Source organism: Taurulus bubalis (genome assembly GCF_910589615.1).
Source record: "Taurulus bubalis genome assembly, chromosome: 9".
NCBI classification, from domain to species: domain Eukaryota; kingdom Metazoa; phylum Chordata; class Actinopteri; order Perciformes; family Cottidae; genus Taurulus; species Taurulus bubalis.
In genome coordinates this window covers 29,042,276-29,059,335 of record NC_136597.1, presented here as the reverse complement: position 1 = coordinate 29,059,335, position 17,060 = coordinate 29,042,276, and the positions used below count along the sequence as shown (strand labels likewise).

The following is a 17,060-nucleotide window of genomic DNA, read 5'->3' as shown; positions in this document are numbered from 1 at the left end:
TTTAATATAATATAAACCTGCAGATGATTGGATGCGAGGCCTCATCTCATCTTCACATATTCTCAGACGGACACGACACTGAGGACATACAATGTCCTCTTGGGGTAAAGACAAATAACATTGTCGGTTTAATTTGATATTGCCACCGTGTTTGTATATACTGTGTGTATGTATGTATGTATATATATACACACATACTGTACATATTTATGTTCAATGAGGCAGTGATTCAGATGGTTTGACGAAGAGATGAATAGATCATATTGAATATTTATCAATGGTTCTGTTAGTGGCACTCACAGCCGCTGGTAAGTTAGGAAAGCTTTTGTTGTTGGAAAGATGAGAATATGTCTTTGATTGTTGTGATATCACAGGCATGCCAGGAAGAATATATCATTTTTTCTCTTTTAGTGAACAAGAAAGAAGATGACCAACCCGAGCCTTACGTTTGACGTCTGTGTTACTGGCCCTGTTATTACTCTACATTCCTTACTGAATGAGAAGCAGTCTTCAAACTCCCCGTTCTGTTTCCTGTCTCTCCCCTCAGATATGTGACCCTTCCCAGACCAGTTTGTTTTGAGTCTGGTCTGAACTACACGGTCCGCCTCAGCCTGCCTCTGTACTCGGCCCTCAGCGAAGTCCTGTCTCCTTATACACTCATTGACTCGGTGAGGAAACTCTGCTTGAAAATTGATTGAAACAATTAATTAAAACAGATTAAATTAGTTTTCTTCCAATCAACTTATCAATTAATTCAAGAAGTGTTGCAGCTGAGAGAGTGATGAGTTACTTCACAGTATCTTCTGTTTAATACACCGTATGGAGCAAAGAACATGCTCACAAGACATTCAGAACCTTGTCTTCAGTAAAAGTAGATTGTTGTGTAAATGTAGACGGAGGTTGATGTTTGCTGGCTCTGGCCTGGAGACTGACTCCTCGACATGAAGTACCGAGACATACAGAAACATAGAGTAGATGATCTCATGGCTTTCTTCATCCTCAGATCGTGTTGATGCCTCACTGTAAGAGCCTGGAGATCTTCTCAGCCTCAGAAGGAGACTCCAGTGGGAACAGTGGTTGGGAAACGTTTCAGCGTTACCGTTGTCTGGAGAACAGCCAGAGCATAATCAAGTCGCCGATGACCGACATCTGCAGGAACTTCATCTTCAGCATCTCAGCCATGTTGCACCAGGGAGCTAAAGGTACTGTAGTCCACCTTAAATCTGACGACACCTTAACAAAGGTTAACAAACAGAGTAACCGAGCGAGTAGGGAACAGAGTAACCGAGCGGGTAACGAACAGAGTAACCGAGCGGGTAGCGAACAGAGTAACCGAGCGGGTAGCGAACAGAGTAACCGAGCGGGTAGCAAACAGAGTAACCGAGCGGGTAGCGAACAGAGTAACCGAGCGGGTAGCGAACAGAGTAACCGAGCGGGTAGCGAACAGAGTAACCGAGCGGGTAGCGAACAGAGTACACTCAAGAGAATTATCTGTGAAGTTACACTCCAGCTTAATTACTTCTTTCTTTCCTGTTTTTGAATGTTTCCGTCATGTTGATCCACAACGTCCTGTCTGCATCATAACTCTCGAAGACCTTCTGGTTCATAAGCCTGCGTGTCTCTCTAAGACAGTATCTAAAGAGACTACAAGGTTTTCTTGCACTGTTGAAGCTTGTCGGTTGTATAACATGTCTCTTGTGCTGGACTCCATTTCCCAGAATGCCATTGTGATCCTCAGGGCTCCCTCAGCACCGTGTGTGACCCCAGCGGGGGTCAGTGTCAGTGTCGCCCCAACGTGGTCGGCAGGAACTGTGACCGATGTGTTCCGGGCACGTTCCAGTTCGGACCCAACGGCTGCAGAGGTCAGAGCCCTGATTACATGATTAATAATCAAAACATTGTACATATATATTGATTGATAATCTTTAATATATACTTGTATATGACTTGTGAAGATGTACTGTAAATGTGCTTTTTGTAGCTTTCAGAGAAATGTTGTGGGGGAAATAAATACTTCAGATTGTTGTCATTAAGTGACTTTAGGTCCAGAAGGCTTTAGTGAACCAAGCAAAGGCTTATGGGAAATGATAATGATGAAACATTATGTTGTATATCGTGCTTGCTCCCCTGATGATACCTCTATATTTTTGGTTTCCTACAGTCATGAACATAACGTATTCACAGACTGTATTTTTCTTTTCTTTTTTGCAGCATGTGCCTGTGACCTTCAGGGTTCACAGAGTTCGTTCTGCGATCAGCTGACGGGTCAGTGTGTTTGTGTTGTGGGAGCGTATGGTCGGCAGTGTGACCGCTGTCTGCCGGGTCACTGGGGCTTCCCCTCCTGCCGACCTTGCTCCTGCAACGGACACGACGACGACTGCGACCCCAACACCGGGCGCTGCATCAACTGCCGGGACCACAGCACTGGGCACACCTGTGACAGGTAAGTTACAAGATTAGTGCTTTCAAATTCAAAAGATTCAAAAGCTAAACATTATCAACAATTCTAAGTGAAACTTTCCCAAAATGAACAACTCAAAGTACCACCACTTTGGGACTAGAACAAAGATGGTAAATGGACTGTACTGTACTTCACCACTGATGGGAGGAGCTACCATGCAAGGTTCCACCTGACTAACATTCACACACCGCCGAAACAGCCGGCACGAGCAATTTAGGGTTCAGTGTCTTGCCCAAGGACACATCGACATGGACTAGCGGAGCCGGGGATCTTACCGCCGATCCTCTGATTCAAGGACGACCCGCTCTATCACTGAACCACAGTTGCAGAGATAAGTCTTTTCTGAGTTGAGCACCTCGGAGTGACGAGGAGAAGCATAGGTTATCACCCAGGCATGAAGGTAGGAAGGAATGGCTCCCTTTAGATTAGAACCCTTTATTAAGCCCCAGAGACCACATCACCCCAGTCTTCCAAAACCTCCAGTGGCTCGCCATACAGCAAAGAATCCAGTTCAAGATCCTCCTCGTCCCCTACAAAGCCTTCACTACCTTGCCCCTTCATACCTCTCGGACCTCCTGCTCCCATACGCTCCCACAACCTCCGATCTGCAGACGCCAACCTCCTCACCCCCCCCCCACTAGTTGCAGAGGACTGGGGAATAGTTGCAGAGGACTGGGGACTAGTTGCAGAGGACTGGGGACTAGCTGCAGACTAGTTCCAGGTGTGCTTCACCTGTGATGATGTTACAAGTCAGAATTTGAATCAATAACTTTCCCTCCTCCCTGTTCAGGTGTCTGGATGGTTACTATGGGGACCCGGTGTTGGGGTCAGGTGACCACTGCCATACCTGCATGTGTCCCGATGGTCCCGGCAGCCTGCGGCAGTTCGCAGGAAGTTGTTACCGCGGTGACGACTCCCAGCAGGCCATCTGCGCCTGCAACACTGGATACAGAGGTGAAAACTTTATTAACATCCATTTCTACACAGAGATAAACACTTTTATTAGCACTAGGGTTAAACTTAATTAACACTAAGCCGGATACAGAAGTGAAAACATCATTGAAGAAGGTACAAGTGAAGATCACATCAACCCTTTATAAGAAGTGAATAACTCCAGTTTGAATGTGAATTCAGATGGAGTTCGTTCTTTTTAGTGTTCATGAGTCAAACAGGGTCTCAATTTCAGAGAAGCGTAGTGATCTCGTTTGATGTAAACAGGCTCAGAGCAGGAATGTGACGGACTCTGTGATTACAGCAGGAAACGAAGAATCAGAAAGAGTTTATCACTGTACTTACTAAACTTCTGGTTATGAAACTGCAGCATGACATCGCAGGTTTAAATGTTTCAAGACGTCAATTAAATGAAGTGTATTAAAAAATAGCGTAAACTCGACAAGTCGAAACATTGTGAACGGGTTAATTTAACTGTTTGTAAGAGTTTGAAGAAATGTACTATTTAGTTTGTATGTTGAAGGGTAAGAAATGTAATCTACGTTAAACTCTGAAAGCAGCCGAACTGTTCCTGTCAGCGATAGTTGAAGTGTCAGTTTGTGTGTAAGTGCTGCAGCTGAAGAGTGAAAGTAGTTGAAGTGTCAGTTTGTGTGTAAGTGCTGCAGCTGAAGAGTGAAAGTAGTTGAAGTGTCAGTTTGTGTGTAAGTGCTGCAGCTGAAGAGTGAAAATGGTTGAAGTGTCAGTTTGTGTGTAAGTGCTGCAGCTGAAGAGTGAAAATAGTTGAAGCGTCAGTTTGTGTGTAAGTGCTGCAGCTGAAGAGTGAAAGTAGTTGAAGTATCAGTTTGTGTTTTGTGTGTAAGTGCTGCAGCTGAAGAGTGAAAGTAGTTGACGTGTCAGTCACTACTGAAAGTATGCAACATAATTATTTACAGTATATAAATAGATAATCACCGTTGAAGGAATAATCCATCAGATGGAAACAGGAATGAAAAGTGACTTTAACTTCAATAGAAAACAACGTCTTCTTCTCTCTGCAGGTTCTCGCTGTGACGAGTGCTCACCTGGTTACTATGGAAACCCTGGGGAGGCGGGCGGGCAGTGCCAGCCCTGCCGGTGCAACAACAACATCGACGTGTTGGACCCGGAGTCCTGTGACGGCCGAACCGGCGAGTGTCTGCGCTGCCTTCACCACACCGAGGGCGCCGGCTGCCAGAGCTGCAAGCAGGGTTACTACGGCAACGCGCTGCTGCAGGACTGCACGAGTGAGTTCACTGTGCATGTGGATCCAGTCTCAAGGAAGTCTGGATCCAGATTCAACTCTGATCCAGTCTCAATGAAGTGTGGATCCAGATTCAACTCTGATCCAGTCTCAAGGAAGTCTGGATCCAGATTCAACTCTGATCCAGTCTCAAGGAAGTCTGGATCCAGATTCAACTCTGATCCAGTCTCAATGAAGTCTGGATCCAGATTCAACTAACTAGAGTATCACCCATGGTCCACAGAGTGTGTGTGTGAGCAGCTGGGCAGTGACTCCTCCGGCTGTGCTTCACCCGGTGGCTGTCCCTGCGAGCGCAGCAGCGGTCGCTGTCGCTGCCTCCCCAACGTCACCGGGCAGCGCTGCGACCGCTGTGCCGCCGACACCTGGAACCTGGCAAGCGGACACGGCTGTCAGAGCTGCGGCTGCGCCTCCGAACACTCGTACGGGATGTCCTGCAACGAGGTGAGGGGGTTACAATATGAAACTCTGTGTAGATGCATCAAAGCTCAGCTGGGTTAGATGTTCGTTTGGTCCAGGGTCAGGGTTAACTAGTCCCCATCCCTTAGCTGGGTCAGATCATTTGGTCACAGTCTCTTTGTTTGTTCCACAGATCAGCGGCCAGTGTTCCTGTCAGCCCGGCTTCGGAGGAAGAACATGCAGCGAGTGTAGAGAGCTGTTCTGGGGAGACCCAGAGGTCCAATGTCACGGTACGTTATTTATATATAGATATGTACATGCATGCATACATATGTGGACGTGAAGGAGAAGTTTAAAGCCGCCCACTGCATTGTGGGAACATTCCTGACCCAGCATTAAGTCCAGATGTCCCCGCGGCCTGGCGGTTCCATCGCCATGGAGACAAGACCAGAGATTTGTATGATCCACAAAGAGGCTTTGTTAGTGAACTGGACCTGCTGAGAGGATGGGGGATAATGTCTGTCTGTCTGTCTGTCTGTCTGTCTGTCTGTCTGTCTGTCTGTCTCTCTGTCTGTCTGTCTGTCTGTCTGCCTGTCTGTCTGTCTATAGTGAAATCTGGATCAGTTTTGTTGTTTTTGCAGCTTAAAGGGAGTTTTTTTACATGTTTTAAATAAAACCCAGATGTTGAACACACACTCTCTCTCTCTCCCTCTCTCTATCTCTCACACACACACAGACACACAGACACACACACACACACACACACACACACACTCTTTCACACAGGAAGTTGGACAGTTTGTGTGTTTGTGTTTAATTAAACTCTGACGCACAAACCATGTTCTCCCCTTGGCAGTGTGTGTTTCCTCCGGGTTCTCCGGTTCCTCCCACAGTCAAAAGACATCCAGCTGTTTCTATATGTTTATTATATTAAAACATATTATATTATCAGCGGGGGGAGGGGAACTGCTGACCCAGATGGGGAATATCGCCGGGCGGTGGAAAGAACACTTTGAGGAACTCCTAAACCCGGCCAACATGTCTCCTGGAGAGGAGGCAGTGCCTGAAGACTTGGGGGGTTGCACCCATATCCCTGGCAGAGGTCACTAAGGTAGTCAAGCCTTGGTGGTGCCGGGGGGATGAGATCCTGAGATGCTGAAGGCGCTGGACATTGTTGGGCTGTCTTGGCTGACACGCCTCTTCAGTGTCGCATGGGGGTCGGGAACAGTGCCCATGAACTCATAAACGGGGTGGTGGTTCCATCTTCAGGAAGGGGGACCGGATATTGTGAACTATCAGGGTCGTAATCACACTGATCAGCCTCCCGGGGAAAGCTTATGCCAGGGTGCTGAGAGGAGGCTCCGACCGCTTGTCGAACCTCAGATTCAAGACGAGCAGTGCAGATTCTGTCCCGGTCGTGGAACATTGGACCAGTTCTGTACCCTCAAAGACTACTGGAGGGGTCCTGGGAGTTTGCCCAACCAGTCTACATGGGCGGAGAAGGGTTTTGACCGGGTTCCTCTGTTTTTTTTTTGTGGGGGGTATGGGGTGCCGGACCCGTTGCAATGGGCCATCCGGTCTCTGTACTGCAGTAGGAGCTGTGTTTGTATATCCTCGTAATAAGTCAGACACGTTCCCGGTGGGTGTTGGTCTCCACCAGGGCTGCCCTTCATCACCGGTTCTGTTAGTGACCTTCATGGACAGGATATCTAGGCGCAGCCAGGGAGCGGAGAACGTCAGGTTCGGGGGTCTCGGGATCGCCTCTCTGCTCTTTGCAGATAGAGACAGTGTGTGTTTGTGAGTCATCACCTGCAGGTGGAAACACATAGGAGGGTTGGGTTAGGTGTGATTGTGGTTACCGGTGTGGCCTTTGTGACCCTCAGTGTGTTTCTGTCTCAGCGTGCGACTGTGATCCTCGCGGTGTCTCCGAGGCGCAGTGCAACAAAGCCAGCGGTCACTGCATCTGTGTGGACGGGGTTTCTGGTCCACGCTGCGACATCTGCAGCCGCGGATTCTCTGGGACCTTCCCCGACTGCCACCGCTGCCATCAGTGCTTCGCCGAATGGGACAGCGTCATCGGTCAGTTGACCAATCAGACGCACCGCCTCGTCAACAAGGTCAATGCAGTGAAAGCCAGCGGAGTCAGTGGACCGTACAAGAAGTCCATCGAGAGCATGGAGAGGAGCGTCGCCGACGTCTGGCTCATTCTGAACCAGAACCCGGCCTCTCAACCACTGACCGAGACCCAGGAGCTGCTGCAACAGGCCAGGTGGGATTATATTTCATCTAGAGTTCAAACGACCGGCCAGGTGGGATAATATATATAATCTGGAGAGAGATGAAAGCAGCTCAGGTTAATATAAACTGTGACCTCTGACCTATGTGCTTCCCTCAGTGAGCTGATGGGGGCCCTGAGCCTGATGTTGAACCACACTGAACAGACTCTGGTCCAGGTGGAGGACGAGGACTCGGCTGCAGAAACTAAACTGGACTCTGTGACGTCGGATGCACAGAAACTGGAACGGACAGTTCAAGAGCTGTTGGATCAAGTTGAGTTCATCAAGAACTCTGACATCAGAGGTGAGAGGGGTTAAACAAACTGCAACCAACCAGGTGGGATTATATTGAAGCTAGAGTATATATATATATATATATATATGAATAGGTATAATTGAGTATCATCTGCACAGTGGCGGGCCGTGGATTGTGCATGTACGCCTGCAATAACAGCTACCATAAACTACTGCTATTGAAAGACAGGCATGCAAACCATTGAGCCAACAGTCACCTCAACTGGCCGTTTTCATTCATGCTAGCAGGCCTTTCCATATAGTTTAACCAGCTGTGATTGGATGAGAAGACCCTTAACAAGCAGCGTGCCACACAGCAGGCTGAAGGCAGACAGGGCAACACAGGAGCTGGCAATGAGAAAACAAGCTAATAGGGAAACATAATTATAATACATGTAGTGTATTTGTGAAAAACAATACAATTATAAAATAGCTATAACTTTTAATAATAAAAAAAAAGAAATTATACCAAATTTAAATGTAAACTTTGTGATTGTGTTTAGTCCAGCATAGAAGGCTTAGCAGGCCCTGACGGCCACCACTGCATCTGCATAACAATGACACTTTATGGAGTCTTTCTGATATATAACATTGTTGAAAGGAAGCATACAATATAAAAATCGAACAAAAAGTTTATTTCTCTATTCTAACAAAGCTTCTCGTCATTAAATGTTATACGTTGTAAAGCTGTTTATTTCCCTTTCAAACGGAGCCTCATGTGTGAGGAACATGCGTTGGTGGGATGAGCAGCACAGCTGAGTATGAGGGTTGCGCCCATGTGCCAATTCTACACACACACACACACACACACATATATATATATATATATATATATATATATGTACATATATATATATATATATATATATATATATATATATATATATATATATATATATATATATATATATATATATATATATGTATATATATATATATGTACATATATATATATGTATATATATATATATATGTATATATATATATATGAATGAGACTGGAACATTTGGCATTAAAGGAGCCGCATTATATATCTCTAGTTAGTGAAGATATCTCTATCGTCACTAAACTGTGGAGCTCTCATCTGATGTGTACTTCCTGTTTGTCCTCAGGTGCCACGGACAGCATCTCAAAGTACTTCCGGAAGTCTCTGGCGGCTAAAGTGCGAGCGAACGCCTCCACCATCGATCCCGGCAGTGCCGTGGAAACCTCCAGCGCTCTACGGCAACTCACAGAGGACAAACTGAACCAAACCAGAGAGGAGTTTCTGAGGAGACACACTGAGCATGCTCAGAAAATGGACGACCTGGCCGGAGAGCTGCAGACTCTGGACCTCTCGGAGATCAGCCACAAAGTGAGTACTTTAGTACTTGTTATCTTATACTTTAATCACTGTATCACTGTATCTATACTTTAATCACTGTATTTATACTTATATTTTGAACTTTATCTTATTATAATTTGATTTGATTTAAACAAACGCATCTTTATTCTCTGGTCTGTCCTGGTTCTCACAGACCTGCGGCAGTCCATCATCGGGTCAGGACTCGTGCTGGTCCTCTCCCTGTGGCGGTCTGGGCTGCGTGGACTCTGAGGGCCGGACCCAGTGTGGAGGTGACGGGTGTGACGGCGTGGTGACGGCGGCCAGCAGCATCTGGAGGAAGACCCGGGACTCTGAGCAGCAGATCCTCAGCGCCATGGAGGAGGTGGAGAAACTCTCTCAGATGGTGAGTCTGACGGGTGCTGGTCTGAGCTGGGTCTGACGGGTCCTGGTCGGAACTGGATCTGGTTCCAGTTGACAGTGGGGGCTATTCTCACCTGTGTTTTGCCTGCAGGTGTCGGAGGCCAAAGGGAAGGCGGACCAAGCAAAGCTGAGCGCCCAGGAGGTCCTGACGAAGACCAACAGGACCAAACAGAAGGTCCAGCAGAGCAACGAGGAGCTGAGAGGCCTCATCAGACAGATCCGGGACTTCCTCACACGTATGTCATGTGACTTCCTGCTGTTGCACCAAAGAGAAAGAACTGGCCCCCTGATGGGCTTTAGTCCTGACCTGGGATCAGGAGCAGGATCTCACTCTCGAGATAGAGATCAAGTCGGTGCTTCACAATTCAGACCATAAAAGATCATATGAAGACCATAAAAAGACCATAAGACTATAATAAGATCATTAGACCATAATAAGACCATAAGACCACAATAAGACCATGAGACCATAATAATACCATATTAAGACCACGATAAGACCATAAGACCACAATAAGACCACGCTAAGTTTCTGGTTCTAACCTGTGGATCCTTTGATCTGGGTTCTTTCAGAGGAAGCCGCGGACCTGGAGAGCATCGAGCTGGTGGCTAACGAGGTTCTGGCCATGCAGATGCCGACCACGCCGGCTCAGCTGCAGAACCTGACCGCTGACATCCGGCAGAAGGTGGGAGAGCTGGGGAACGTGGAGAACATTCTGCAGCAGAGCGCCGCCGACATCCAGAGAGCCGAGAACCTGCTGGACCAGGCCCGCCGAGCCAGGTGGGTCCTCCCGGTTCAGCCCGGACCATTTACGACCTCCACACATTCATTATTTTACACCGCCGGAGGAGGAGAATGATGATGATGATGAATGTGACTTCCTGTGTTGCCAGTGAGGAGGCAGCCGGTGTGAAGGACTCTGCAGAGAAGGTGAAGCAAGCTCTGGAGGAAGCTGAGCGCGCTCACACCGCCGCCAGCAGCGCCATCCAGCAGGCCGCCGCCCACATCCAGACCACCAACCAGCTGGTGTCCACGGTGAGGACTACTTCACTGACCTCCCGTAACTTTGTGTACTCAACGGGTACTTCACTGACCTCCCGTCACATTGTGTACTGACGTTAGAAACATGAAGGTTACACACTGCCTGTCTGTGCTGCGTTCAGGTGCAGTTGGAGACGGCCCATGCAGAGTTGAAGCTGAGCAACGCCACTCAAAGGCTGCAGAGGCTCGAGCAAGACGTGACCCTGCTGAGAGACAAAGGTCTGAATGTCACTGTGAGCACTGAACGCACCAATCAGGACGCAGCGAGCATCAGAAAGGTAGCAGAGGAAGTGAAGAAGGTGAGTTCACCTGTCAAACATGTATATGTGTATGTATTATGTATGTATGTATGTATGTATGTATGTATGTATGTATATATATATCTATATATATATATAGATATATATATGTATATATATCTATATATATATATAGATATATATATATACACATGTACATTTAAAACAAGAGGCAGGTCGCTCTCTGTGAAGGACACGCAAACATCTGCATGTCTCTGTTGAAAAGGAGTTTAAAGCCTGTGTGTGTGTGTGTGTGTGTGTGTGTGTGTGTGTGTGTGTGTGTGTGTGTGTGTGTGTGTGTGTGTGTGTGTGTGTGTGTGTAGGACCTGGACCTGGAGCTGAAGGAGAAGTACACCAAAGTAGAGCAGCTGATTGCTCAGAAGGCAGGGGGCGTGGCTAATGCAAAGAAGAGGGCGGGGTCACTGCAGCAAGAAGCCAAAGAGCTGCTGCTGAAGGCCAGCGACAAACTGCAGCTGCTCAAAGGTGACATCACTCTGACATCACTCTGACACCACACTGACATCACACTGACATCACTCTGACATCACACTGACATCACACTGACATCACTCTGACATCACTCTGACATCACACTGACATCACACTGACATCACTCTGACATCACACTGACATCACACTGACATCACACTGACATCACTCTGACATCACACTGACATCACACTGACATCACACTGACATCACTCTGACATCACTCTGACATCACTCTGACACCACACTGACATCACACTGACATCACTCTGACATCACACTGACATCACTCTGACATCACTCTGACATCACACTGACATCACACTGACATCACTCTGACATCACACTGACATCACACTGACATCACACTGACATCACTCTGACATCACACTGACATCACACTGACATCACACTGACATCACTCTGACATCACACTGACATCACACTGACATCACACTGACATCACTCTGACATCACTCTGACATCACTCTGACATTACACTGACATCACACTGACATCACTCTGACATCACACTGACATCACACTGACATCACTCTGACATCACTCTGACATCACACTGACATCACACTGACATCACTCTGACATCACTCTGACATTACACTGACATTACACTGACATCACTCTGACATCACACTGACATCACACTGACATCACACTGACATCACTCTGACATCACTCTGACATCACACTGACATCACATTGACATCACTCTGACATCACTCTGACATCACTCTGACATCACACTGACATCACTCTGACATTACACTGACATCACTCTGACATCACTCTGACATTACACTGACATCACACTGACATCACTCTGACATCACTCTGACATCACACTGACATCACACTGACATCACTCTGACATCACTCTGATATCACTCTGACATCACATTGACATCACATTGACATCACTCTGACATCACTCTGACATCACACTGACATTACACTGACATTACACTGACATCACTCTGACATTACACTGACATCACTCTGACATCACTCTGACATCACTCTGACATTACACTGACATCACACTGACATCACATTGACATTACACTGACATCACTCTGACATCACTCTGACATCACACTGACATCACTCTGACATCACTCTGACATCACACTGACATCACTCTGACATTACACTGACATCACTCTGACATCACTCTGACATTACACTGACATCACTCTGACATCACTCTGACATCACACTGACATCACTCTGACATCACTCTGACATCACACTGACATCACTCTGACATCACACTGACATCACTCTGACATCACACTGACATTACACTGACATTACACTGACATTACACTGACATCACTCTAACATCACACTGACATCACTCTGACATCACACTGACATCACACTGACATTACACTGACATCACTCTGACATCACTCTGACATCACACTGACATCACTCTGACATCACACTGACATCACTCTGACATCACTCTGACATCACACTGACATCACTCTGACATCACACTGACATCACTCTGACATCACACTGACATTACACTGACATCACACTGACATCACACTGACATTACACTGACATCACTCTGACATCACACTGACATCCCTCTGACATCACTCTGACATCACTCTGACATCACACTGACATCACTCTGACATCACACCTCCCGTCTCCAGGCTAAACAAAGGAAAGACTCATCCGTAGAGGGCTAAAGTTAACCATCAAATATGTCATCTGGCTCTGTTTGAGAATGATGAACTCTGGAGAGCCTAAAATCAGCATGACATCAAGTGGCAAGCTAATTAGCGGTTGGCTAGCTACTTTGTTTTCTTGCTAATTCACTGGTCCATAAATTGACAGTTATCTGTCAATAGCAACGTGCTTTCTTCCCCTAAGACAAGAGAGTTTGGAAGAAATATTACATTTGCTTTTATTTTTTAATATATTCATTTACTAAGCGGCAAGCTTGTTAGCCAGCTACCTTTCAAATAATGGCCAGCAGCACAACTGGGTCCAACAATCCCTCTGCCTCACCCTCTGCTAGGAGAACCCCTCTCTCTCTCTGCTAGGAGAACCCCTCACCCCCTGCTAGGAGAACCCCTCACTCTCTGCTAGGAGAACCCCTCAGCCTCTGCTAGAAGAACCCCTCTCTCTGCTAGGAGAACCCCTCTCTCTCTGCTAGGAGAACCCCTCTCTCTCTGCTAGGAGAACCCCTCTCTCTCTCTGCTAGGAGAACCCCTCTCTCTCTGCTAGGATAACCCCTCTCTGGTAGGATAACCCCTCTCTCTCTCTGCTAGGAGAACCACCCACCCTCTGCTAGAAGAACCCCTCTCTCTCTCTGCTAGGAGAACCCCTCACCCTCTGCTAGGATAACCCCTCTCTGGTAGGATAACCCCTCTCTCTCTGCTAGGAGAACCACCCACCCTCTGCTAGGATAACCCCTCTCTGGTAGGATAACGCCTCTCTCTCTGCTAGGAGAACCACCCACCCTCTGCTAGAAGAACCCCTCTCTCTCTGCTAGGAGAACCCCTCACCCTCTGCTAGGAGAACCCCTCACCCTCTGCTAGGAGAACTCTTCTCTCTTTGCTAGGAAAACCCCTCACCCTCTGCTAGGAGAACCCCTCTCTCTCTCTCTGCTAGAAGAACCCCTCTCTCTCTGCTAGGAGAACCCCTCACCCCCTGCTAGGAGAACCCCTCTCTCTCTGCTAGGAGAACCCCTCACCCTCTGCTAGAAGAACCCCTCTCTCTCTGCTAGGAGAACCCCTCACCCTCTGCTAGGAGAACCCCTCACCCACTGCTAGGATAACCCCTCTCTGGTAGGATAACCCCTCTCTCTCTGCTAGGAGAACCACCCACCCTCTGCTAGAAGGACCCCTCTCTCTTTGCTAGGAGAACCCCTCTCTGCTAGGATGACCCCTCTCTGGTAGGATAACCCCTCTCTCTCTGCTAGGAGATCCACCCACCCTCTGCTAGAAGAACCCCTCTCTCTCTGCTAGGAGAACCCCTCACCCTCTGCTAGGAGAACCCCTCACCCTCTGCTAGGAGAACCCCTCTCTCTTTGCTAGGAGAACCCCTCACCCTCTACTAGGAGAACCCCTCTCTCTCTGCTAGAAGAACCCCTCTCTCTCTGCTAGGAGAACCCCTCACCCACTGCTAGGATAACCCCTCTCTGGTAGGATAACCCCTCTCTCTCTGCTTGGAGAATCGCTCTCTGCTAGGATAACCCCTCTCTTTCTCTGCTAGGACAACCACCCATCCTCTGCTAGGAGAACCCCTATCTGCCCGTTAGGATAACCCCTCCCTCTCCGATAGGAGAACCCCTCTTTCTCTGCTAGGAGAACCCCTCACCCTCTGCTAGGAGAACCCCTCTCTCTCCACTAGGAGAACCCCTCTCTGCTCGTTAGGATAACCACTCCCTCTACATTAGGAGAGCCCCTCTCTCTCTGCTAGCAGAACCCTTCTCTGCCAGGAGAACCCCTAGCCAGCTATCTGACTAGCCAGCCATCCTCTTGGGAACTCAGCTGGTGGGGGGGGGGGGGGGGCAGAGTCTTCAGCAGTTATTAAAAAAAGCCAACAACACTTAACTAACGTGTTCGGATAAATATTCCGCCTTTACCTCCACTCAGCCCACAAAAACCAGTCCTCATGTTTCCTAAAGGAAAAAAGGTTCATACAAGCCGGATATACCGCCATCTCTCTCTCTCTCTCTCTCTCTCTCTCTCTCTCTCTCTCTCTCTCTCTCTCTTTCTCTCTCTCTAGTTGCTGATGTAGGCGACTTTTAAATGAATGCCCTTTCAGCTGGTTTGCTTACAAACTGTAAAACCACCCAACTCTGATGTTAAAGGTTAGTTTCTGTGTTCCAGACCTGGAGAAGTCTCACGAAGACAACCAGCGAACTCTGGAGGTGAAGGCGGAGCAGCTGGTGGAGCTGGAGGCGGCCGTGAAGGGACTGCTTCAGGAGATCAGCCACAAGGTCACCATCTACTCCACCTGTCTGTTCTAGGGTCAAACGTCACCATTACTCTGTTCTAGCTGTGTTTGTGGTTAGATTGTTTTATAGAGCAGGAGGTAGTTTGTGGTTCTAGCCTCTTTAAAAGACAGCAGTATTTTTTTTGGACCTGTTGACCTTTGAATCAGTGAATCAGTTGTGACCTCTCTTAATAATCAAGGAGAGAGAATTACAAATCAGATGATGGTGTTTGACAGAAACCAAAGCTATTCAATGTTTGACTTTCAGCTACTTTTTAAAATGTGCCCTCAGCTGCATTTACACACAAAGATGAAAATAGACCATTAAAAGACGTTGAGTAGGTATAAAATATAAAGCAGCAGTTGTTTTATATTCTTGATATTTAAAGAGAAGCTTTTCTAAAGCTTTAGTGAAGTTTTTGAATTTGTACTTTTAAGTTTTGAATGTCTTTGTGAATGTAATAAATCAAAGTTACGAACTGTTGGCCGTTCAACTCTATAGTTATGAAGCAGTGGATGTTAAAACCATGTGACTGCAGCTTTTTTTACTTCCTCCTTTTGTATTTCCTGTGTTTTCTTTTGGCCAAAACTTTGAACCTAAATGATTTTTAATAAACACTTCTACTTAAAATCCCAGTGAGTGCACGGCTCCTTATTCTACAGCAGTTAATATGACTATGAAGCTGCTGAAAGGAGACTCTGGCTGGTTGTTGCTGAAAGGAGGACTAATGTGGATTCAGGAGGAGTTCTGAATGATTCTGTCCGAGGTGCTGACGTGCTGTAGCACCCACTGGGTTTGTTATTTTCTTCATTCCAGTGGCTAGATGTCCACTACACATTTAAACGTACACTAGTCCTGTTTAAGTCTCAGCTTCCTCCTTCTTTTAGCTATTTTCTGGCTAATCCCACAGTTTGGTAAAGGATAAGCGCTATCCTACTTTAGTTTAGCAGCTATTGGTGGTCTTGCTGTCTCTGTTGCTGTCACATATCTAGCTATTCTTCTGCCTCCTTCAGTGTTGATAGATTGAATACATTTAGTTTATTTGCAGTGTTTCAATGTGTAGCCCCGAAAAGACTGCTTACAGTTAGTCCTAATAGGCAGGTGGAACCTTGCATGGTAGCTCCTCCCACTATGGTAGCTCCTCCCGAAGGTGAATTATGACATGCAATGTCAAAGAGCTTTGAGTGGTCGGAAGACTAGAAAATAGAGATAAATGCAGTCCATTCACCATTCTTTGACCTCAGTTTTCTGGAAATGACCAGCTGGCAGTATGGAAGACACGGATCCAAACATTCCTGCAGACATTTGGCCTCCATGCCACCTCTAGGATCTTCAAGAGCATCTTCATTCTCTCAGATGACCTTCCAAACGGAAGTAATGCCGTGTTCACACCAAACGCTGCGTGAATTGGAGCGTCGGACGCGGCGCGAATTCACGCAAGTTGAAATTTCACAACTCTGGCGAAAAAATCGCGTGACTCATAGTTGTGTCATTTTCATTATAGTTTGTGATTAGACCACATAAAATTCATAGGACGCTATAAGTTGCTATGTTATATAATCTTTTTGAATGAGATGTGTTTAATGTTCTCCTTTGTTGTTCAAAGTCTCCTTTGTTAAGAGCATGCATTGGCAGTATTACCAAATAAGGTAGTGAAACCTCCTCTGTCCAACTCTGGTGACAGGATGACTTATGTATTCTGGTGTATAAAAGAGGGGGTAGGAATGCATGTTTTTTGGGGGGTGCCTGGCAATTCTGTGCTGGAGTAGAGAAGAGAGAAGAGGTGTTCACTCACCAGCTCTAAAAACTTAACCCTTTCTCTTAGTTAATTAATATGCATCTTT

The 17,060-nt window shown here is 46.9% G+C and overlaps 1 protein-coding gene across 1 annotated transcript in view; it reads left to right on the top strand.

Moving 5' to 3' along the window:
• lamb1a (laminin, beta 1a) overlaps positions 1–15,838 on the top strand; it is a 34,791-nt gene extending 18,953 nt beyond the window's left edge. Inside the window, exons 16-33 of the mRNA XM_079223224.1 lie at positions 548–668; positions 1,004–1,202; positions 1,719–1,862; positions 2,212–2,443; positions 3,252–3,415; positions 4,450–4,674; positions 4,915–5,132; positions 5,281–5,377; positions 6,987–7,356; positions 7,483–7,667; positions 8,770–9,011; positions 9,175–9,384; positions 9,493–9,637; positions 9,975–10,182; positions 10,296–10,437; positions 10,566–10,742; positions 11,066–11,225; positions 15,110–15,838. Of these exons, the coding sequence (XP_079079350.1) occupies positions 548–668; positions 1,004–1,202; positions 1,719–1,862; positions 2,212–2,443; positions 3,252–3,415; positions 4,450–4,674; positions 4,915–5,132; positions 5,281–5,377; positions 6,987–7,356; positions 7,483–7,667; positions 8,770–9,011; positions 9,175–9,384; positions 9,493–9,637; positions 9,975–10,182; positions 10,296–10,437; positions 10,566–10,742; positions 11,066–11,225; positions 15,110–15,249 (3,379 nt within the window). The 3' untranslated portion in view covers positions 15,250–15,838. The remainder of the gene's footprint in view (positions 1–547; positions 669–1,003; positions 1,203–1,718; positions 1,863–2,211; positions 2,444–3,251; positions 3,416–4,449; positions 4,675–4,914; positions 5,133–5,280; positions 5,378–6,986; positions 7,357–7,482; positions 7,668–8,769; positions 9,012–9,174; positions 9,385–9,492; positions 9,638–9,974; positions 10,183–10,295; positions 10,438–10,565; positions 10,743–11,065; positions 11,226–15,109) is intronic.
• The last annotated feature ends 1,222 nt before the right edge of the window (positions 15,839–17,060 follow it).